Below are 25144 nucleotides of genomic sequence, written 5' to 3' on the forward strand. Positions count from 1 at the left end.
ATGCTGTTGTTTTGCAGCTACTAGTGAACACTACAGCTGGGATTCCCTGGAAAAATACATCACCTGTGTCCCTCTGAAATTGGTTGCACTGAGAAAGAAAACTCTCTGCCTCTCCTGGAAAACGTTCCACTATGCATAAAATCACTTACACGTTTCTTCTGCACTGATAGAACAGCAAGAGGTGTGAGAATTTCTGGGCCTTGGGCTGCAACATCTGGGCCTTACCACAAAACACAACCACTCGAAAATGCTATTAAGCCTGTCGACTGTTTTAACATAGGTATCGCAAATATTGAGGCTGCAGTTTTACAAATGAGTTGACATGGCACAGGGTACAGAGTACACACAGTTTTTTGGAGTCAGTACCCCAGCACGCTGATGGGCTTTACTTCTACTATACTGTAGTGTTTCTATGGATTCCTACTGGAAACATTTATACATCACATCTACAACAGGCAGGTCCTAAATTACAGTGCTCGTCCAAAATAAAAAAGTCACCATCTGGATTTAACTAAGCAAATAGGTAAGAGCTTCCCTCTGGATAATTACTGCATGGATGGTTATTGTTCAGCTGGCAACAACTTATTTAACCCTAACTGATGCAGTCAGTAGCTTCTTCTTAAACAACCATGTCTGAAGACATGTGGTCGTGGAAGATATGTTAATCTGTTTCAGAAGGGTCAAATTATTGACATGAATCAATCAAAGAAAACATCTAAGGAGATTGATGAAACTACTAAAACTGGGTTCAGAACTGTCCTGTGGAAGAAGGTCATGTGGTCTAATGAGTCCAGATTTATCCTGTTCCAGAGTGATGAGAGCACCAGGGTAAGAAGAGAGGTGGATGAAGTGATGCACCCATCATGCCAAGTGCCTACTGTACAAGCCTGTGGGGGAAGTGCTATGATCTGGGGTTGCTGCAGTTGTTCAGGTCCAGGTTCAGCAACATGTGTTGTCCAGAGACTGAGGTCAGCTGACTACCTGAATATACTGAATGACCAGGTTATTCCATCAATGGATTTTTTTTCTTCCTTGATGACACAGCCGTATTCCAAGATGACAATGTCAGGATTCATCAAGCTCAAATTGTGAAAGATTTTTACACATGGATTTTTATAGCTAAATATAAATAAAATATACCAATGTCAGAATGATCACAACATTCCCAGTATACATCTCACACCAGCCTCTATGACTTTTCTTTTAGGTCTAATACACTACACTATCATTTATGACTAATTGGTAACAAAACATGTGCTTTCCTGTCACCAATTAGCCTTGTCAACCACTCCCAGGACTTGTTCTGTTAGAAAAGCATCATCTCTTTCAGAGAGTAAAGTGCTTGTCCTGGTCTTCTTCTGTGCTGGCATTTGTTATGGGCACACTTTTGACTTGTTCCCTCAGTTCCTGATTTACCTCAGGGTAGCAGCCATGCTACAAATGGTCTCCTATACAGGTACATGTCCTGACAACAATAGTTAGAAGGCTCCCTGCTGCCTGTACAGTTAAAGCATCAAACTCTGCGCTGGTGTTCCTGGCTGAACAATAAAAACAGGGTTATCTAAAGCATTTGTACCTTACAGCAGCATAAGGAGGCTTGCCCTCTCTATCTGACACTGCTCATTAAAACACTTGTACAATGTCTGGCAGGATGCCGGCCCGCTGAGAATCCCACTGAATTTATTCTGTGTTTGCTCTATTGCCTATGTTGGAAAAAACACAACTCTCAACTGGTTAACATGGTTAACAGGCTCAAACTGATTTCTCAGTCCTCTCAACAGACACACGAGTATGTTTTAAAACTGGCGTGAGTCCAAAACAAGAGTTTTCAATTCAATTCTGCTTATTTACGTAAACCTAAATGACAACAATACAAAAGTCATCGAAGAAGAGAAGATGTTGCTGTACTGTGACATTGCCCAGACAGAAGTCGTTCCTTCACAGGTGGTGACATCTTTTCTTTGCAAGAGCTTTTTCAAATGTTTTAGAGATAAATATGGTCTACATTTGCTAAAACAGTACGACTTGGTCTTCCGAGTGGAGGTTTGACCACATATAGATTGTATAGATTATTATGGATGTGCGGATCAAAGGTAAAACAAGCAGTTTGCCACTAAATATATTCAGTTGTTGAAACCAACAAAGGTCAGCAGGTGGACCACTACATTATATTTTTCCACAGTAACACTGTGCTCTGAGCCACAGCAGTGTTGTCGAATGCCAGATGTGAAGAAATGTTTTTTACAGCACTGTATTAGGACAATCCTTCCACACAGTTGTTGGACATATTCACATAAATATGTGAATATGTCTCGTCACATGGGGTTTTATGCATTACACTTGAAGCAAATAAGCAAGTTAAAGCAGACGGGAAGGGAAGGGATTTTTTCTCTAACATTGGGCCGGGTCCAACCTGTCCTTGGCATATTGCAGCTTAGGACAAGATCTCTGACCCGCTGTATCTTTTTAACTTTATTTGGTTTTGGAAGTAGCTCAGTGTATCAACACCCTGAACTGAGAGCAGAACCAACAAGTCCTCCAACTGAAACGGGCGTGTCAGTGTGTTGTTTATACCTACCCTCTGACATGACTGGACCATGGTCGATAATATATTAAAACATACAGTAAAAGTTGCAGAATGGTCCTGGATAAAACAGGTGATGGCCGAATCATTTACGGTCATATTGTGCTGGACACACAACAACTGAATACTACCATGAATTTTGTAGTGATAAGACAACTTTGAAAAATGTAAATGCACAAAACTTGCACATAACTAATCAGTACCCAGTCCTTTGAGTTGTCTTAAAGAACACTTTTAAACATTTGATAGGCCTACAGCTGGACATAACCAAAACCAAAACTGTCTAAGACTCTCACCTGACCATTTCCAAGGCAGATGAGGGACCAATCAAACATACTATACTCTATGCAGCCCTCCTCCCTTTGTTCTGCCTTTTAGCCATGTTTTGTGTGCATTTGTTTGAATTAAATCTATTTTTTATTTTCTGATTTAATTTCAATGTCACATAACTTCATATTAAAGTTGTTATTATTAATATCTCAATAACTCAACAAGCAAGAAACTAAAGGAAAATGAAAACCGTCTGAGCCCTTAGAGTCTCTTTCTCCCCAATTTATGAGCCTCTCATAGCCACTTCAGTCTACCCACTAGATTTACAATCTAATAAGAGAAGGTGGAAGACCCGACGAGACTGACAAGATACATACAATAACTGCTGAGAAAGGAGGCCAAGAAAGGTTTAACACCAGACGAGCACACTTAGAGGAAAACTGGGAAATATACTTTAGATGGAAGAAAAGGAGACAGGAATTTTGCCAGCAGCACATTGTGGATTTTAAAAACAGTGAAGAGACAAGAGAGAGTTCAAATCAATAGCACAAGTTAAGAGAAATACAAGAACAGAAAAAAACAAGATACAGAACATGACAGCAACCTTAAGAAAATAGCAAATGGCTGGAAAGAGGAACACATCACAGCAAAGAATCTAGTGCAGGAGGAGAGGATATTGTTGGTGCTGATCGGTGTACAAAGTGGAATAGTTCTGTTAAAAATCGAGTTTTATTTGTTGGTTCCACCTCTGCCCTGTATTCTGAAACTCTCACTATATATATGTGGCTTTCTGTTTTTTTAGAAAACACTACAATCCTGACCTCTCTGGGTAATATAAGGTAGAGGTGTAGTAATTCTCCAAATGCACGATTGGGATGGCCTACACTCTGTTCTGCCCCTGAACACCTCACAACACCTATACACAGGGTCACTATTCACATACATGCAGCATTAATTCTTCTAAAAAGATAAATACATATGAAGAAATAATCATTTATCCATAAAGGTTTGGTCCTGTGTTAGGCCACCTCTCCCCTTTACTTCCCCACAGCAGATAGTTTAGTACACTGAGGAGATGCTTCAGTCTGTGTTCTTCTTTGCAGTACATGTGTTTATAAATCACAGGCGGTGGGTTCAGTAAAGTGAGGGCTGGCGAAGTGGCACCCACGCCTCTCAGCATCCCTGACCCTGGCTGTGTACGCCTAGATCTCCTAGCTCCTCCCTTGGCTATATAATTTGAAGTTGAGCTGGACCTCCATCAGATAACTCCCCGCCGCATCATCCGCGTTTCCACTGCTCCACTCCAGGACGCGACGGAGGAGAAGAATAAGAAGAAGAAGATGCTGGTGACGAACCTGTCTCTGTGGATTATTTTCCTCCTCATCAACTCCGGCGTGCGCGCCAGGAAGCAGCGCGCTAATTCTGCCGGTGATGATGCTGATGATGATGCTGCTGCTGCGGGGCCGAGTGTTTCCCGGGCGAGGTGTGCGTCGCGCTGCCTCAGCCTGCACAGCGTAGCGGCGCTCTCCACGCCGCTGCAGGTAAGAGCGCCTGCTCTCCTCCAGAGAAAGTCCCTCTGAACTTCTTCCAGACTATTCTCAACCACAACCCATGCGTTTGTGTGAAAAGTTTGACTTCCACCTGTGAACAGATAGTTCACGCACAACAAAGGCATGCTCCATCAATGTATGTGTTTTTATAACAGAAAAGCTTTTAAAATTAGATTTAAATTGGATGGATTCTAAAACAATGGATGGAAATAAACCTGATATTGCCATTAAACATACTGTACATGCGTCTCTCATACATGAAACTTGAATGAACAACTAAACAGACCTCACATAGATGGGATGTAGACCCGCATTAAAACGTTGTGACAGAGGGAGCAGAACAGGCCATGAGGCTTGTTATCATGATTATATTATTCCTCTGTCAGTAAGTCTCATTCTCTCTCTCTCTCTGTATATATATAAAACACAGTGAGCGCCCTCTTTGCTCCAGGCGTCAGATTGATGTGGGCCACATTCTTGTTCATGGTCCAGTCCACAATTAAAGAAAAATCATTCTGAAACACGAATGCCACTGTGGTGCTGATATTACACGACTTTATAAAATATACTTTATTAAATATCTCCTGGCTCCAGATCTGCAAAACTGCACAGAACATTCGCAAATTCTAATGCCCCGCTTCCCATCGGTCAAACAGTGCCCAGCATGTAGTAGGAGAAGTCAGACGGTCATAGTTTGTGCAGCACTGATGTCAAATCGTTGGCAGCCGAAGCATGAAACACACTCAGATTGACCTCGTAGATGTGGATGGGATAGATTGGGAGGATGAGACTGATGGGATAGTGTCAGTGTGGGTGTCCAGTTGAGTTGGCCCTCCCCCTTCTGTCCCATCATAGATAATCTGTCCACTGAAAGAACACAGCACGCCTCTGTTGCTGTTAGGTTTTATAGCCCAGGATATAAAATATGTGGCCATGATTGCATAGTGCAGTATGAATGATTTTGGGGGCCCAGAGCCTGCGAGAAGTCAGGATTTATGGATGTCTATTGTATATCTATCTGCCATTGCTGACGTGTGTGAGGTGCGAAATTTGTCATTTGGCTATGATATGGTAACATAATCATCATCATCATCGTCATCCACAAACTTTTACTTTTGTAAAACTTTAAGTACTTTTCAGTTGGAAGTACCTGTTAGAGTTGCTACTTCTTGCATGTCTATAATCGCAGCCCAATATAGAAAAGTACTTTTACAAAGCTTATACACAGTCGGAAAGCTAATAATTAAAGGGCGACCTCACTGATTTTGAACTTACCTCTACAGTATGGTGCTGATCTGGAGAGTACATACAGGTGCTCTTCATCTGTCTCTCTGCGGTCCCTTTATTAAAATATCACCCTAAATATCTGTTGAAAACATTTCCACTTCACATGTTGTCATCTGGTTGCTCATGTTACAGAGCTTGTACTCTTGGTCACCCTGCTCCTCCGCAACTCCTCCAGATAACATCATCTGCACTGAAAACATATATCTTTGACGAGAGATTCCATGTCGAAAACCTCCACTCAGGCAGACACAAAACGAGTGCACTACCTTCTTTATTGGGATGTGTGTTCGTCAGATCAGCAGTTTTGACAAACCTGAAAGCGCTTATCTTTGTCATTTACCATTTACACTATTCTACTGTTACACCATTGCCGTTTATATCATCTACCACCAATTGGCGCCTATTCAGTCACAACATCCCATCATGTCACCACTGCTGCCGGGAGCTGTCTGCTCAACTTCTGCATTTCGGAGCAGCTCCACTGAAGCACAGTGTAATGATTTGCTGGAGTGCAACTCGGTTATTCCTGAGGAAGTTCAGCGAGAAGACGAGCAGCCTACACTTCAATAACCCCCACCCCCAGAGAAAACAACTGAACTCAGCTCTCCATCAATCTCGCTCTGTTTATTTATTGACAGAGCAAATGTCAGTGTTGGTGAAAGGCCACATGCTGCCATCTCTGCCAAAAAACCAACAGCCACAGCACTCTGTGATCCTACAGCTTCACTATTTATCCATTTCACTAGTTACGAACATATGACCCATTAAAAACTTGCTCCTACATCATAATCACGTTATGGCGTATCGGATGAATTTGGCTTTTATATTGAAACTTAACACGACCCTCAATCAAACACCCCCAAGTGCAGCAGATGTGGATGAAGGTTCAGGAAAGATAAATGCACTATTTTGTCCGTTTGTTTGTGGAGTAGTTAGGATTACTGTAGGGAACCATAAAGGCCAGCAAGTTCCACCAACTGGAGACAAACAACCCTCATTTGTCTTTATACAGAAAACAAACAGCTGCATTAAACAAAGTGTGAACTCTGGAGCTCTGTAGTGTTCTCCTGACAAACTGTAATTATACCGCCTGCCTCGGAGATGTTACAATACAGTAGCCCATAATCAGGGAATTCAACCTTATCCAAGCGTAATTCAATTAGTGCAACTTATTTATTTGTGCTTCTCTCTTTGTCTCCTTCTTTGTAGGCTCCTCTTCAGAATAATGGATCCTTGGGCTGGTGCCAGAATCATAAGCAGTGTGCAAAGGTAGGCAACCAGTGGTTCCCACATTTTCATTTTGGGGGCCAACGTAACATCAGACTGCGACACTGCTGTTTATTAAACCAAAGCCATCATCATTCTCCAGCACACCAGTTGTAGTATGGTAGTATTTTGGTTTGCTCACTCACAGATGGATCACCATGGATGGATAAGTTCAAATTTTCCATTACTTGCTTTTACTCATTTTAGGAAAGATGCAGCATTACTATGACAACCAGCAGCCGTTTGTTGCATATTTTGGCTCTTTTGAAATGTCTAAACACACAATATACAGTAAAAATAAAGTTAATGCCGAACCTGCCTTGTTTTGGAAGCAATATTAAAACAAAACAGGGAATGGAAATAAACCTAAAGGTGGCGCAGCACTCACTTAGTGAACCTTTAAACACACTTTTAAACGCCTGCAGCGTTTAGTTTGCATCAAATCATACGCATTCGTGTGCATGATATCAGTCGTGTGGGACTGCTGGTGTTTCCCAGTGTAATCAATCATTTTACCTGTGTGTGTGTGTGTGTGTGTGTGTGTTCCAACATTTTGCTGCAATTAATCACCCCACATGTGTGTTCTGTATGTGTGCGTAAACCTGTGTGTATTGAGGCATGCTGCTATACAGTGGTGGTTATTAGCCACTCCTCAGCTCCAGCATTCATCACCAAACTTTCTTTATTCTCTGACGTCCTATACATCACGGCAGTTTCCCAGCTAATACATCAACACTTGGGAAAGCAGCAGACAAAAATAGATGGAATTTCTACTTGGCAAACCTCGCCACAATATTATGTTCATACTGTAAAACTTCCCCTGGTAACTTTTATGAAATTATACTCAGATAATTCTATTTCCCATCCACTTTGAGACTACTTAGCCCTGGTGTTTTTTTCATATTTAACAGCCCCCATGAGGAATATTGTCTTCTTGTTGAGCAATGAAGATATTAATGTGCCGTAGCAGCCTATCACTTTGGTAACCATGTGATCCGAGTGATGCGTAATTGTGATGACATGCTAGAGCATTAAATGTCTCCCCAGCCGCTTCATTAAGAGCTTCTAAAGTGAGCTATCCAGGCTCTTTAGTGAATGATCACAGCGAGGAAACGTTGTTCACGATTGCCAAGATCGGCTTCATTTTTTTTTCTCAGTACCTGTTCATTTGATCGGTGGTGCAGTGGATTGTACATGTACTGTGAATATATAAAAAAAATGAGATGACGTTATAGTGTTGCACCGTAAGTTGTAAGAATCCTTCTGAGATTCTACCACCTCCATCTCCTCCACCGTGCCCAATATAGATGTAATAAAAATTTAATATAGAGTTAACTCTTTTACCTGCATTCATCTCATCTGTTTCATTTCATGAAAGCAGTGTTTCGTAATTGGTTTTTATTCACACTGAGATTTATTGTATATAAGATATATTGAGGCCTGGGACTCAGCTCTGAGTTATAAATCTGTTGTCACAGAATATGTGATATTACAGCACTGTTGGATGGTGTTGTACTGGAAAGTTGTTAAGATTAGGGCTCTGCACAGGCCTGTACCCGTATCTACTCTGGCATCTTACCGACGCACCAGGAGCCTTTTACAGAACTTATACCTTCAATTCAACTGGGCTCTCAATTTAGTACCATGGTTGTAGTTTTACCCCTTTGTCAGAAGAAAGTAATATCTGAAGCTCATAAAATAGTACTGCAGGCCCAGCCGCACTGAATGAAAAACCACGGCCAGCATTTTCAAAAACCTGCTGCAAGTGCGAAGAGCAACGGATTGTTGCACTTTTGATACATCTGGGCCCTAATTTGCTTTAACTTCCTGGGGCATTAGCTCTGCTGTAGAAATACAAATCACCATTCCGCTTCCTGAGCATGAAAAGCACCAGGAACATTTCAGAGGAGACAAAACCTTCATTGTTGCTCATTTCCAGTGGGTTAACGTTTCTGGATCCTGGGACGTCACTGTTGGGTGTGGTTTTAGGTACAGGTTATAACCAAGCCCAACCCCAGGCATCAGGACTGGTCCAAAGGGGGCAGCAAAACACTGCAGTTTACATATGCTTACAGGTAGGCTTTTAATGTGGAAACACATAATCAGGAAGTTTTGAGTCATGCTGAGTAGCTTAACATGGATCAGGAGTATGTTGAAGAAGAAATGACTGATTAGTGACATGGCCACTATCTGTGTTTATATTCCAGCATTTACCAACCATTAATTTACCATCTTACACTCTCTAATTCACCCTTTTTACTTGGCATTATGTTGGCTGACATTTCTGACCTCTCCGAAAGGTCTAGTTTTTGTTTAAACTCAGAGTTTTTTTTTATTTATTTTACTTCCTTTTCTATCTGTAACTGTAACTCTGTGTGCTATCATTGTATTCATTGTTCTTCTCAGACAAACACGTGGCACAGCACCAGTCTCTACCTGCCAGTTGGCACAGTAGGTGGTTGTGAAATGCAACAAATGTACCTTCTCATGTTTAAAAGTCAGACGTTTTGTCTCTTCCTGTTCACCACAGCCTGCTCCCTACACATATCTTTTTTATGTTTAAATTACCAACTGCAGTTATTTCTTCTGTTGTCTTTAGTACGACTGCTAAACTAGACTCTCATGGTCACTAAATTAACCAATGTATCAGTGAGAATAAACCTACCGGCCTACTGGTAAGTAGTGGGTGCCCTATTGAACCATGACTGTGGTCATGATAACAATGGACCATTGAATAGCATGATAACCATCAAATCAGCTGTAAATGTTTGAATATTTGACATATAGTGTATTTCAAAGGGCATGAAATTATATGTTATTGCGTGTGCACATCATGCAGCCAGGCTTGAGAACCTAAATCAGAATGATGACCGGTGATGTCGGCTAACAAACCAGTCAAAACCTAAAACAAACAACGCGTCAGAACAAAGCCAGAAGCAGCCCCTACGTAGTGCATGGACAGCTTAGACAAGGCTGCAGACGAGTAAAAAGAGTTTGGTGGCATCACTTCAGAGAGCAGCTGTCCTCTCAGAGCAGCTCTGACAGCCTCTACCACATCTACATTAAAAGCTCTGCTGCGAAAACGTTGATGAAAAGTTAAGTGCCCAGAGGAGCACGCCGCTCTGGAGTAAACTGCACACAGTGATATGTTTTAGAGGAATGCATTGATTTCACATCACGCTGTAAGAGCCTCTCATTTCACAATTAGCCACCATTAAACAGGACTGTAATTTGGAGGCCTCTTCACACTAAAAGCCACTAAAGGCTAATGCTGCTCAAATGAGAGCAAATAAAATTGACAAAGTTATTTTAAGTGTACGGGACTAAAACACACGTTGTTTTTATAGTGGAATCAGAGACAAGGGGACAGGTACTTTTATCTCAGCAGGTTCTTGCTGTGTGTAGAGACTCAAGTGGACAAAATAAGAAAAGCATCACTTTAGGAGTTAACTTCATCCAGGTTTAGTTATTTTCAAATGTTATTTTTGAGAAACCAACAAAGATGCGCTGAGCTAAATCTGTTTTTCCACCTAGATGTTCCTAGGTCATATACACAGGAGAGAGGAAAGAAATACATGAGACTTAGAAAATGGATGATCAGTACTGTTACGGCTTCTGCGGTAGTTTAGTGGTTTTCTGTGGGAGCTTTAAACTTGTTCTAATTAGTTTTTATATTGACCGAAGCTGTTCATAAATGCCATTGCAGATGGCACTCTGTGTTTTTGTCCTTGCTGCTGGCTGCCGTTTATTTATTGGTGTGCATTCACTTACTGGTCATACAAACGTACTGAAATAAAAAAGCATTAGCATCACTATTTGATCTAATTCTGACTGCTACTACATAACAACTCAGCATTTGGTGTTTATGAGTGTTTTAAGTCCCACTTGTGTTGTAGTAATTATGAGAAACATTAATGCCTTAAATCCTATTAAATAGTATGTGGAGCAAGGTTTAATGTATGATTTGTCAAAACAACGTTTCTTTGAAGGTGTAGAATTGCAAAAAAGTATAATATAGAACATTATTTCAGTGCTACCAGGTCATAGAAAGAAGGATTTACTTGATAGTGGTCTATGTTGTTGCATTATTACTGTAAAAAATCTACTACAGTGCAGTGAACTCTTCAAGCGAACGCTTTGGTGCCTCTTCCATTTGTTTTATCCCTGGCACGCACAGCTCTCTAACTCTAAATGTGTGAGATGTCACTGAGATTGTGACTGATGTCGTACTATTTTTCTAATTATCCCTTCTCATTAATATACAAGTATAAAAAGCCTCAGTTCACCCGTCTGATCCTAGGAAACGGTGTATTTCTTTTTCATAGAAACTGGAGATTTTGATTTCTACGTTGTAGCTGCTGTTGATGTTCAGAAAGATAATTGGTGTTGCTCTAATGTTCAGTTTTCTTCTGGTATATTGATGATTGGTGATACTTCTCTTACACACTTTCAGTCTTCCTGAAGAGTGGGATCAACATTTGTTGAGACCTTTGTTCTTTAAATAACTCTTGGTGGATTTCCACTCTGTCTCTGCTGGCGTAAACACTTGAAACTAATGTACAGCTGCTGCAAGGGGATCAATTATGTTTCTGGTGGAAACAAAAACCATATGGTTTTTACTTGGCACACTTTGCTGTGAGTATCAGGGTTTAGTTTTGTAGCTAACCCTGATGTCTTATTTCACACTCGAAGACTTGAACCAACATAACGATCCCAGTATTGATACATCCCTGTCCAACTCTTAAGCTCCAAGAGGCCTGATGAGAAACTTATTGCAGCTTGTTACTGTGAGACAGCCCATCACTTTGGCTCATGACCATTTGGCCCCCACGTTTTCCTCACGGACCTCGGTGTTAATGAGTGCTTGTTAATCCTTCTGTCACTATCTCCTCCAGGCAGACGGCCATTTGCAAGAGCCAGTGTTGATTAGCGACACACTCCCACATGGTCCAGTTTGATTCAGCTCTTAAAAAAAACAGCTTAAGATGGCACTACTGTAGCACTGGAGCCATGGAGGGACATTGTGTGTATACACTGACACTGGTGTCTTAGCGAGAAACCAGACAATTGGCATTGAGCGTGGTGTAACGACCTTCTTTCAGTACCACTTGGCAGTCATTAGTGGTGTGCAGTACTCCCTACAGCCTTGTTGTGATGCTTGACTAAGAGCCAGGCGTCCTCTTCTTTGACCCCCCCGACCTTAAACTCACATTTTCAAATGTATAGAAGTACTTGTGAAATTATTTGCTTGCGGTTCGATCGCAGGGAAGTGCCGAGGTCTTGTCTGTGGATGTTTAAAGGTCTGGAACACGTTCAAAGACAAGGTGTTGTAACAGGAAGCCAGAGACAAACACTGGGTCTGTTTCCTCTCTGAGGGGCTCGTCTGGGCAGCGAATCAAACAGCGCTGAGCACCGAAAGAACAGCGTTTTGCACGGTCAGCAGAGACGTTATTCGCTCCATTATCTCGGGTTGGTCATGGAGGAGTGTTTTGTGCATCCACCGCCAAAACACACACACACACACAAACACACACATACACACCCAAAACTTTACACTTCAGCCAGATAAACACAAGTGATGTTCTGTGACCTAAAGGAACAGCTTGGATCCCAAACCAATTCCAATTTTGGTATTAAATTCTGCAGCCAAGACAAGAATATCTGTTGTCTTTGCTTCTAGTGGAGGCCTAGGTGGTTTTGCAAATCTCTACTCAGCCACATCACAAAAGTCCCACCCCCCCCCAGTCAGCTTTATTTGCGGTGCAGTGGAAGGGAATGCTTGATTTAAGCTTGAAATGGGGCGGAAAACTAACCGACGCTGAGGTACACTGGTAAAGGCACACGAGTGGGAACGTCAGTGTGGATTATTGGACGAGTCCTCCGGCGGAGACCAGGGAGGGGAGATGTGAGATGGCAAGGCTGGCACAGGGATATTAGACATGCTTCAAGACATTCTTCACTGCATAGAAGTGCACTATGCAGCCCATTTGTCAGCAACTTTTTTTTTATTTTTCTTTCCTCTCCTCACTCTCATATCACTGGTTTTGAGGCAATGTAGACACTGGGAAAAACATGTGAAGCAGCATTTTAAACCATGTCACAGGACAACGTAAAAACACAAGACAGTGTTAATGATAATAAGATTATCATATGCGGATTCACATCAAAATATGTCAGATTGAAGCTTAGTCTCACTGTATGTCATGTTATTGATTCCTGACTTTCATATCAGGAATGGTTGAGAGGCAGTGGATCAGAGTCTGAGTTGAATGTGTTCAGTTCACTTAATTCCACTTGTATTATTGAATGTTAAATAATGGTGTAGGATTACACAGTTAATGGAACCTGCTCATACTCTTTTGCGACCACTGAACATATATGTGGGGCTTTTCATGTGAAATTTCTAATGCTAGAGCTCATTTGCAGATGTGAGGGAACAGGATTTGGGGTTGTAATTTGTAAATGAAGGCTACTGTGGAGGTGCACTTGTAAGATTTGTAGCAGCGAACTGCCCGAGGCCAACTCAGTAGGATCCTCAGCCGTTTCTGTGTACCAGTGTATTAATAGTTTCCGAACAACTACTACGTTCCCCCCCACACACAACACAAACATGTGTGTACTTATATCCTTTCACAGTCTTCAAGAGCTGTTAAAAACTGAGCCCCAGGATGACGAGAAACCAAAGTTGTTGCCAGATTTATAAAGTTGCCACACCTTTGTTTTGCACTGGTGCAAGCTCACAAAAGTTAAAGCTGATTATTATTGATAATGGGTTCCTGACGACATATCCTATAAACCCTGAACATGTCGCCAGTCTATCACAGGGCTGAGTGGAGACAGACAAACATTCACACCCCAGAGGGGTTAGGGTCACCAACTGACCGTACACCGCTACACCACCGTGCTGCCCCATATGGACAACCCAAAAAACTTCATTTAGCCACAGCTGTCGCCAACGCAGAGACATAAAAAGTCTAATTTAACCACAGCATATAGTATAATAGGAAGGTAGTGGAGCAAAGGTCTGTTGAGCTGTTGAGAGCAGACGCCTGTTTCCTTTACTATAACGCAATAAATATGAGCAGCCGAACTCTCTGCAGACCTCAGTAAACACAAGCTCCTCCGGTTTACAGCGCTTCTCTAACTTTCAGACAGCTCGCCATGTCCTTGTCATGCGGCTGTATATTGCTCTCTTCCCCACTGTTTCTCACTACAGCATGAAATTGCAATCAGTGTACAATCTCTCCCCAGGGCTGCCTCTGCTTGCGAGTGTAGGATTCAGCTTTATGGTATAGAGGACGATGCTGTTAATTAGTGACATGCTCCAGAAACAGAGGACAACATTAACAAGTGCATGAGTTTGACTGTGCGGCTACAACACAGAGGACACCCAGGTCATGTCCCTTTGTGACTTTATTTATGTGGGCAGGAGTTAACAGATATTCTCTGATTACCTACCAGTTTGTATAAAATGTTCCCATAAAATAAAGGGATCCTGGCGTTCATCTACACAATGACTGTGTTTCTGCTGATCAGAGAACTGCTTCCATACCTCCTTATAACTGCGACTGCATTAAAAACCAGGCACATATTTGTCTGAATTGTTGGCAATGCTAATATTCCTTTGAAATCTTGATATTTCACAAAAGCAAACTTTCATCTGACAGCAAGACGGCAGACAATCAGACTTATCTCTGGTGAGATCTGCTTCGGTAACAGTGCGGTCAACGCTTCAGGCTTCAATAGGAACGCACACAGCCTGAATGATTCATATAAACATAAGGAGTTAATCTGAGGAAGAAGCTGTCTGCCAGTGACTCATTTTAGATTTTAGATATAGAGTCACCTCCAAATCTCTTTATTTATATTCCACTGTAATCTGTGCCATTGCTTAACTTGTTGCCTTCACTCCTACAGTGCCTGGAGCCCTGCAAAGATTCCTGGGAAATGAAGAGGAAGAGCAATTGCAGAGAGCTGTGTGAGGTAACACACAGCCACTGTATGTTTCTGTGCACCACGATTGGAAGTTTTTATGGATTCAAAAACAGCCTCGGGTGATTATGTGGAACTATTGATTTAACATAAAACCTGTTCAACACAAGCTGCTGTTCTCAAATTAGACTGCAGCATAAATGGATCACAGTTTGACACACACTGAGTTATGTACTTTTAATAGTTGATGAGTGGAAGCGACTAGACTTCCACCAAGACAAAGGAATGAAACATTAATTAGGATCAGACAAGAAATAGAGGTTAGGCTGGAAAAAAATGGAGCTCAGGCAGCGCAAGACGAAATGTTCACTTAAATTCTTTGTCCTGTCATTGAAGACTTTTTTATTTAACCAGATATCATTCTGAATGTTATTTAATTCAGATATTAATATTTTAGGCTGTATGCATTACTCACATTCAAGCATTACTGCTTTGAAAGTTGGAATAAATTTGACCCCATCTCAATCTTTACTTAATTTAACTATTTTATGATCTTTGTGCATATTCCAAACTTCTTATAGTGCTTCTCTGTAATTTATATGTGAGTAACATTAATACAAATGACACATTAGTAGAGTATAATGCACATTGATATTTAGCAATCATGAAAGAAAGCCTTGGTTTAGTCAAAGATGTCGATGATAAAAAAATCTAAAGGTAGAATTACCACTTTGAGGCTGGATGCCTTTCTCAGCCAGTCATGTTGACTCCTGCTGAGAGATTGCCTTCACAAGATTGGGCCTTGGACGTGAGGTCAACCAGGTAGTGAACTTTGAGCTTTCACCACTGAAAACTAACAGGTTCTATGTTGAGCCCAAGTGAACGTTTGTACCAAATTGGAAGAACTCCCCTGGAAGGTGCTCTGAAATACTGCGTTGACAAGAATGGTCAAAGTTACCTTGACCTTTGAACTTCAGTTCAAGCTTTTGTAGAATCCTTTTCATTAGGTAAATGAATGCATAACATTGGACATTCGATGGCTCATTACCATCAGTGTCATTTTGAACAGACTCAGCAGTAACAGTACATGTAAAGTAAGTTAACTCTTCTCCCTCCCAAACCATCTAGAGGGTCTTTCCCAAGAAACACTGGGAGTGCGTGACCAGCTGTGAGTTTCTTCAGTCGGTGTTGGCGGTGAAGCAGGGCAGCTGTCCGCCTCCAGAGAGAGCCAAAGGCTTCGCGGCGGCCTGTGTGGAGAGCTGCGATCACGATGGGGAATGCCCCGCTCAGAAGAAGTGCTGCTCCAACGGCTGTGGTCACACCTGCCAGTCTCCCAAAGACCCCTACAAGGGTAAGTAGGATTTAAGGACAGGAGTGATGGGACACGATCCGACTTACGCACTACTTACCATGACATACTTAAAGTGTCACAAACTTCACGTCAACCAACTAAGACGTCGCACCAGCCTCCCTCAGGCCTTTCCTCACATAAATGAGGTAATTCCAGATGGAAAACCTCTTGCTGACAAACAGCGTGCTGCTGCGAGTCTGAGTCAGGTGGAGCTTGGCCTACTTAGGTCCCCATTGTCAGACGAGGGATCAAAGAGAAGTGAGGAGACATGGATCCTGTGAGCTTGCAGCAATATGTTCAGACCTCACTGATGGTAACACTCATGATGTCAGATGAATAGTGTGGGGAAACTTATTTTGCCTTTTCACACCATGGTACTGAGTTAATCAATGCAGCCCCGGGGACACTGATAAAGATGACAGAGTGCTTCATGCTGCGACATACTGGAGGTAACACGTGCTGAATATCCATCATATTTTAATTATTTTCCCTGTTCTATTTCCAATGCAGTCGACTAACTGAATACCGAGCACCTTTATGTGTCCTATTGTTCGCTAACGGGATAATGTTCGTCTTCCAGGTGTTCCACTGAAGCCCAGGAAGGAGCTGGGCTTTGATGAACTCTCCTCTGGTCAGCTGGACGTGCATTGGTCCTCCCGCTTTAACATATCAGCAGAGCCCGTGGTCTACATCCTGCAGAGGAGGTGGAACTTTGGCATCCAGCCCAGTGAGGACACCGCCACCTCCTGGCAGGTGGTTGCACAGGTTAGTCCACTGTTACATCAAACATGAAGAAATCTGAGGACATTTACTGTATTTACTCAGCTGCACTCATTTGACCTCATTCACCTATGAAAACATTAAAAGAAAAATCCACAACAGATTCATGACATGTTCCTAAACTGCAGATTTCCTCGTGCTTCTGTTCTTGGATTGATGATGACATCCAGCATTGGTTTAAGTCCCTGCCAGCTGTGTGCAAACAGAAGAAAAACTTCAGTAGTTCTGTTGCAGAGGCATCACCGCAGCAAGTGAACAGCAAACAATCTTCATATCTAGTAGCTTCAGTTGTGGATATAAAATAACACACACACACGTGAGCTGAGTGAGTCCGGTGCCAGGAGGGGGTGAGGACGCTGTGGTGGTGATGGTGGTTGAGGGGGGAAGTGGAACATCACGTTTCACATGTGATTTGTGACTCCCAGGTTTTTGCACTTTTGCTAAAATGCCAAAATCAACAATTCCATGTTCATATTATCCAGAGCTAACATGAGGCTTCAAATCAAGTGTATCTTTTCCAAAGTAAACCTTTACAAGTGTGAAAGTCTTCTTTGTGTTTCACTGTTGGAAGGAAAAGTAAAAAAAAAAAGAAGCAATTTAGTGCTAAGAAGGCTCCAACATTTGGATGTATATTGTCTTCACTGTTGAGGACTATTGATTTACCCGACGCTTAACTCAACCTGCTGTTCTGTTTTCAGCTACAAGGTGTTGTGAATTTGCTCTGTTACTGAACTGCGTGCGGCTGCGGTGTGGAAATCCAAAGCTTGGGAACCGTTTGAAAATGCTCTCTGTGGGTGCACACTTGTACGGCTTTCAGTCATAAATTACCAATGTCACCAAAGTGTCAGTGTTGTATAAGGGGAATAGAGAGAGCAGGAGGATGGAGAAACCAGCATCACTGCTCTCACCATCAATGTAGTCAGAGAGAGGAGGGCGACGCCCCCTGGAGTCCAAAGTCTGAATACTACAAATGAAATGACTGAAATCTAAAGTTAGACTTGATCAAATCACTAATGTTTACTTGTCCAATTTTAAAATATATCTATAAAAAGTTAGTGAAACTGTTTTTTTCTGGTTCATCACAGACCACAGAGCAGGGAGCGAGGCTCTCTGATATCCGGCCTGGGCGCTGGTACCAGTTCAGGGTGGCAGCTGTCAACACCCACGGGACCAGAGGTTTCACCACGCCAAGCAGACACATCCACTCCAACAGAGGTTAGAAAGACATTTGGTGTGTGTGTGTGTGTGTGTGTGTGTGTGTGTGTGTGTGTGTGTGTGTGTGTGTGTGTGTGTGTGTGTGTGAGTGTATGCGTGTTGTTTTCTTAAAAGCACAGATTGCGTTGACAGATAATTGTAAATGCCACCTGCCATCCTGAGAAAAGAAAGACGCTGTACATCAGATAGTTACATAAGGTAGTTGCACAATATGCATTTACCTTTTAGAAATCCAACTGTTTACATAAAAAATCACATTTCTCTACAACTGTAAGAAAAAGTGCCTAAATGTAACCATACATTGGACACTCAGGTCGGTGGTGTGACGCCGTCCACTGTAGTAGTATTTCCTGACAAATATTAACAACATTGTGTCACCTTCAGACCCTTCCAATCCTCCAGCTCCCTCTGAGCTGAGAGTGGCCAATATGAGCTTTGGCCCCGGCAGGGTGGTGTCGGCCCGACTCCAGTGGAGCATGCCTGCTGACCTGGATGTTCCCGTCCACCACTACAAGGTCAGCTGGAGCTGGACTGCAGCGAGACAGCCCTCCGCTTCATCCCTGACCAAGAAGAGGAAGATAGTCAGAGAGGTGAGAAGTGACAGATGCTACATCACTCTGACAATGTCCAGAGGTTAGTTACAGCAAAGTTACAGTTACCAGCACCGTATGTGTGACAGTCCCTAACCAAACCTGAAGAACCGGTTATATAAGCCACTGAAAATACTCTCAACTGTAAAGCAACGTGAGACTCTGGGACTATTCAGATGTAATAAGGTGATAAGACCCATTTAAAACTACAGGTGCACATATTTAATAAGAACCAGCAGTTCAACCTTGTCACAATAAAACATTTAACACAATATCATAAGTCTTCTACAGTTTTGTGTACTATACCATGTTCAAAACATCAGCCTGTGAATAGCGTTAATTCATGAACTACAAATAAAGTACTTAGAAGTAGATAGTGATTAGAATGGCTAAAGGTTTGTGTTGTGTGTGTGTACAGAGCCAGGTGGAGCTGGACAGCATGCGGTCTAACAGGAGCTACAGTGTGGAGGTCCAAGCTGTGTCCTACTGGGGACAAACTCAACTCAAAGGACCCAGAGCTATCCTCCACTTCACCACACAGCACAGTATGTGTTTACCCACAATCAAAAAAACGACAGTGGCATTTTAAATTTCAGCTTTAAAACCTTTAAAAAACGTGCAAGACAGAGAAAAGTCTCGATGTCTGCTCCAAGGCCCGTTTCTCTAAGCTACTCTAAACCTGCAGCATGTACTCCTGTGAGACATTCTGCTGCAGGTAGACATCAGAGAGATATGGAAAGACAAAAAGGTCACTATTTCTTGGTGTGTATGTGACAAAACACATACAGAATGTATCTTTGATGTAGAAGAATTAATATCAGATGATGTTTCATAAATGCCACTAAATGCCATTCAATCTTCAAATACAGCACACGTTGTATATATTTATGTCGTAATATCTGGACATGCTCCCATCAAAGAATAATTGTCATTATCACACGATTCATTCATTCATAATATTAATATTAATATCAAACAAACAATGTTATGGTATGCATTTGCTGAAGGTATTCTATATTATCTTACTGTACTGTAGTAGTTCCCACTCATGAAGCTTAATAACATTTTGTATGTTCTGAAGCCACCAGTGCTACACCAAGAAGTCCAACAGGGGACATCCTGGATGTGGGGACACCGTTCTACCAGGATGGACAGCTGCGGGTTCATGTTTATTGGCAGAGCAGCACAGGTACTAAAGCAAGAAGACCTAACAATCTTTAGAATCTCTTTCTTTTACTATACTACTATTACTATACTATACCAGGCCATATTATTTTACTATTCTGTTTCCATTGTCACATTTTGTGTTCTAACATACGACTTTTATCGATCATGTTAGTCAGCCGTGCTGAGCCCCTGCTCTGGCTCGTACAGTGACTACTTCACTAGTGTCCTCACTAGTGACAACATAGATAAGACATAGAGAAATCTGTTTTACATATTGTGATTGTGCAATAAAAGGAGGATAAAAGGAAAAACAGAATAATGGGAAGCTGCAGATGTCCGGACATCTGTAGAAGATAGCTGTAGCCACAACATGTAAAATACTGTAGACTACTCTAGTAACCTTAAGACAAATCCCTTTGCACTTGCAAAACATATTTTAACAATAGTTGATCAATGTGATGTATTCTGATGTGAAACTGTTTAATTACTAATGGGTTTAAATCAAATACTTTCGATGCGGCATGGTCTCTAAATTGCAGAATAATTTAAATTAGAGCAGTTGAAACAAGCTCAAGAGGAATCCAGTATAGCAGCTGTATCAAATAACAAGAGAGGATTGAGAATAGGAGCACGCTAATAGAATTTATACATTTTCTTTTCATTTCACTGCACCTTTAATGACGGGATGACTGAACTGTGTACACACACCGTAAAGCAGCCACCTGTCAGTTCTATAAGTAACAAAGAGCCTTTCCGACACTGATCTTCTGTCATTTAAACACACAGTGTCCCACTGTATCCCCGTTTATATCAGCTCTTTATGTGCTTTTATTATGGAACCGCATTCAGCTTAATGTGTTTAATTATTGTCTGACTCTCAGTAAGAAAGGAAAAGCATTTTCTGGACTGCTTCTTTACGTAGATCCACCTATTGTAGACCTGCTGTTACAGGACATTTTCTGTTGTTTGTGTAGATCATTCAGTTGAATTCTACAGAATCCAGTGGGGGCCAGAGTACTGCAGAAACAACCAGAGCAGACCCATGGAGAAGACCAACACACAGGTAACTTATTAAAGTCACAACAATGACATTGAAAAAGTGACTTAGAACAATCTTTGTGTGAATCAGCCTCAGCCATAATCTGCCTTTGTCTGATCCAGGAGAACTTTGCCAGCCTGCAGGGCCTGCTCTTCTCCTGTAAGTATAAAGTCCTTCTGCAGCCAATCAGCAAGAAGAGTCGGCCTCTGGCAGAAAGCACCAGCTTCTTTACACCTTCCTGTGCCACCATCCAGGCCAAGAATCCAAAATCCATCGCTTGTCCCAGAGAAACAGGTGAGATACCTTACAGTACGTATTTTACTGTTTCAAAACCTGTGTTCTTTCAAATCAAACTATCCGAATGGTTTGTCTTTTGCCTGCTCTGAGCCTCCCCATGTAGATGACGAACATGTCTAAAGGGCTTGTCCACTATCCCAGCGCCTGTTTTCATTGAACCCCCCTGGCTGCTCTTCTTCCAGCAGCATCCCCTCAGAAGGTCCTGATGAAGGCAGCCAACCTGACGGCATCCTTCGAGGTGCGGGACAGCAACGTGACAGCGATCTTCAGCTGGGATTTGTCCCAGGCTGCACCCCATCAGCAGCTGACTGGTTACCAGGTGACCTGGACGGAAGTCGTGCCCACTAACCGCCACAACAACAACAAGCTGCCCCACAGCCTCATCTCCCAGTCCCAGATCCTACCGCCGGTCAGTGCAGTACAAGCAGTGGTAGAATAGAAACATTGCAGGTGAAGGTTTACATGTGTGTTCAGGGAAAAAAGAAACATGGCTGCTACTGGAACTGCTTTCACTGTGAGAAGAAAAAAAGTAAGACGAAGATGTAGCTAGGACAAAAGGAATATGTATTTCTTTCTCCAGTTTGAGGGTTTTAGCAACCTGGGAGAGTTTAGAGCATCAAGGAAAGAAAAGTATTTATTTTGTAAAATGTGTGTGATACAAAGAAGACAAGTGAAACCTCACAACTCTATTTGCAGTAGAGTACACCTCACTGCTGTGTGTTAATGCTGATACAGATTTATATTTTTTTCCCGGAGATAAATCTCAGGGTACTCTGGGGTCAAACACTGCAGCTTCCCTACTATTTCACACACCCTGCACATTTTAAACTTTGCCTTCCCCTCTCCTCACTGGGTTTGTCTTTTCACCTCTCTCTCAGGACGGCAGTGTTCTGGTAGTGTCAGGCCTTCACCCTGCCAGTGTCTATACGCTTGAGGTCCGGGCCATCACAGCAGAGGGGGAAGGTCCTGCTACCAGCCGAACCTTCCAGACTCCTGGATACCAAAGCACCATGAGGCATGGTAAGAAATGAGAGAAAATAATTTTTATATTAATTTATCAACTGGATTTTATTCTCAGCCAGTCTCTTGTTATCTTTGTTGCATTAGGTACTAGTGGACAACATATATGTTTAATTATTATTAATTATACAAATCTGAATTATTATGTAGGAGAAATATGTCCTCCATAGCTCTCTTGCTAATTCTAGGCAGAACTCTGGCTGCAGCATTTTGGATTAACTGGAGGCTTTTTAAGGAGTTACTAGTACAAACTATTAATAGTGAATTACAATAGTCCAGTCTGGAAGTAACAAATGCATGGACTAGTTTTTCAACATCACTTTGAGACAGGATGCTGCTAATTTTACTAATATTCCTCAGGTGGAAAAAGGCAGTCCTAGAGATTTATTTTATGTTTGATGTAAAGGAGATATCCTGGTCAAAGATAACTCAGAGAATCCACAGAGTATTACGTGAGGTCAATGTTAGGTCAGCTAGGGTAACAGTATGAATAGACATCATGTCTCTGAGGTTTTTAGGACCAAACAAAATAATCTCTGCTTTGTCTGAATTTAGGAGAAGGACATTGAAGGACATAAAGGCCTTTATGTCTTTTAAGCATACTTTAGCTTTGATTAGTTGATTAGTTTATTCTGGTTTCATAGATAAATATAGCTGGGTATCATTATACATATATAGAGTGAAAAGAATCGACCCAAGCACAGAACCCTGTGGAACTCCTTAACTTTTGTGTGCATGGAAAACTCATTATTAACATGCACACACTGGAATCTTATAGATACGATTTAAACCAGCCTAGTGCTGTTCCTTTAACCCCAATGACATCTTCCAGTCTCTGTAATTAAATGTTATCTATAGTGTCGAATGTAGCGCTAACATAGATATCTTTATACAGGTTATATATATTATTTGACTACAGGACCTTAAAAGCCTGTGGTACGTAGCCTGTTAGTAAAGACAGGTTGATCTGATCTATATGGACGTGCTGATCAAAGTTAAAACATCTAGTCAAACAAACGTCTAGTCGGGATGGGGTCTAAGAGACATGTTGATGGTGTAGATGAATGTATTATTGAAATTAACTTAGCATGACCTACGGGGAAGAAGTAGTCTAAGTACGCGGGAAACTAGAGCTGTTGTACCATCCATGCCAATTGCAGGAATGATCTGATCATTTTGTTTCTGTCTACAGTGCTGAAAAGAATCCAGGGGCTTGTTCTTATTTGCCTCTATTAATGAGGAATAATATGTCTAGCTTTACGGAGGCCTTTTTTATATATAATTTGTTTTATATAACTGTGTTTCCAGGCTAGGCAATATTCATCTAAATTATTGGAACGTTTGTTTATATGTTGTTTCTTTGCATTTGTGAATTCAGGGATGAAACATGTTCACTGACAGTGTTTTTCAGAGGTGTTCCTGAGCCCTAACAGGGATTTCCATACAGAATGGTGTTAGTTGTTAGCGTAGTACTGCCTGAGAGCCTGTAGATAGCTGCCACATGGTTTTCAGTCTTCTGCCTTACATAGATATGTTTTCTGGACTTTATTACCTCATGAAAATGAAATTTTTGCCATTCCAACCTTTGACACGCAGATCGTCTCATTCTGTTTCTGTTTACATATTAGCCAGCAGTACAGTTGGAAACTCTCATAAACTTGTATTTATACTTAAATTAACTTGATAACTGCTCAGATTGTCAGATGTCTTGTCTTCCCTTAAACAGTTTCCAGGCTGAGGAAGCAGCACCACACACAGTCAATAATAGAGAGACATTGAGCATGAACCCAACCAACCTCAGTGTGATCAGGAATCTACGGAGCAGAGATCACTAACAACACTTGCGACTTTTTTGGCCTCGTGATCAAGATGAATTCTCCATAACAACTGGAAGCCATTTGAATCCCTCCCTGCCTCTTTTTATGAGACTGGACTGTCATTGCTGCATTTTGATGTCCATAAAATCAGAAGCTGGAAGATTCACTTTGTCTACTCCACCCTAATCTAAGATGGTATCTTCCAGCTTCTGATTGACTATAGCTGATCCAGGTCATCAGCAGTGGGAAGGGATAGTTGGAACAAGCAGGACAGCGGCACTTAATGACCACGTTTATCTACTTGTGACTTGTACCTTTATCATCTGGAACTCCATTGACAGAGACTGGAAGTGTGGAGAAATACAATAAAATATATATGATATATATGCGGTTATCCATCTGTCAACTTTTCTGTTCTCTGTTGTCAAAGCGTAGTCTCGTCTCTACTGAAGTAGTGAAGTTTGATACCCACACCCATCCCCCTGATGTCCTTTTGATGGAACTGCATGCAAACACACATATATTTATAGTGTTGTCAGTGTCGCCGAGTGGTATGTACCTGAAAAAAATTATTTCCCACAGCTGATTCACTGATGAAATGTGTTTGTGACAGGTGGCTCCCCTGTACTCTGTAAATGCTGTATATACTGTTTGTATTTATTAGTTGTGGTTGTTAGTGTCTACTGTAAATGTAATCCGTCTGTACTGTGTGTGTGCTCAGCTTTTTGTAAACCTCTGGAGACCCTGTACAAAGATTTTTTTGTTTAAACTAACAATGAATTCCTTGCCAGTATGTATTCTGTGTTTGCCCCAGTGGTGGATGTTTTTTTCCCACAATTTTACAATTAGGTTTTACTAAATTTGAACCAAGATGGTTTAAAACACAGCTATACAACAGAAAATAGACAATAAATAACATATAAACAACATGACATGAGTGAAATTATATAGTACTACACTGGAATTTACAGAAAATTAA

General features: G+C 41.6%; 1 protein-coding gene across 2 annotated transcripts; it reads left to right on the forward strand.

Moving 5' to 3' along the window:
* Positions 1-4142: 4142 nt before the first annotated feature.
* anos1a (anosmin 1a) lies at positions 4143-25144 on the forward strand. Of its 2 annotated transcripts, none has more exons than XM_026361395.1 (14): positions 4143-4395; positions 6901-6960; positions 14875-14940; positions 16018-16240; positions 16821-17005; positions 18106-18235; positions 18620-18825; positions 19244-19370; positions 19907-20014; positions 20967-21055; positions 21154-21325; positions 21511-21737; positions 22207-22348; positions 24075-25144. In XM_026361395.1, exons 1-14 carry the CDS (start codon positions 4195-4197, stop codon positions 24125-24127), a joined length of 1989 nt encoding a protein of 662 aa, XP_026217180.1. In that variant the 5' UTR covers positions 4143-4194; the 3' UTR covers positions 24128-25144. The 2 variants fall into 2 exon arrangements, with proteins under 2 accessions (XP_026217180.1, XP_026217181.1); XM_026361396.1 differs by having other exon boundaries at positions 21514-21737.

Source organism: Anabas testudineus, chromosome 2 (genome assembly GCF_900324465.2).
Source record: "Anabas testudineus chromosome 2, fAnaTes1.2, whole genome shotgun sequence".
Taxonomy (NCBI): Eukaryota; Metazoa; Chordata; class Actinopteri; order Anabantiformes; family Anabantidae; genus Anabas; species Anabas testudineus.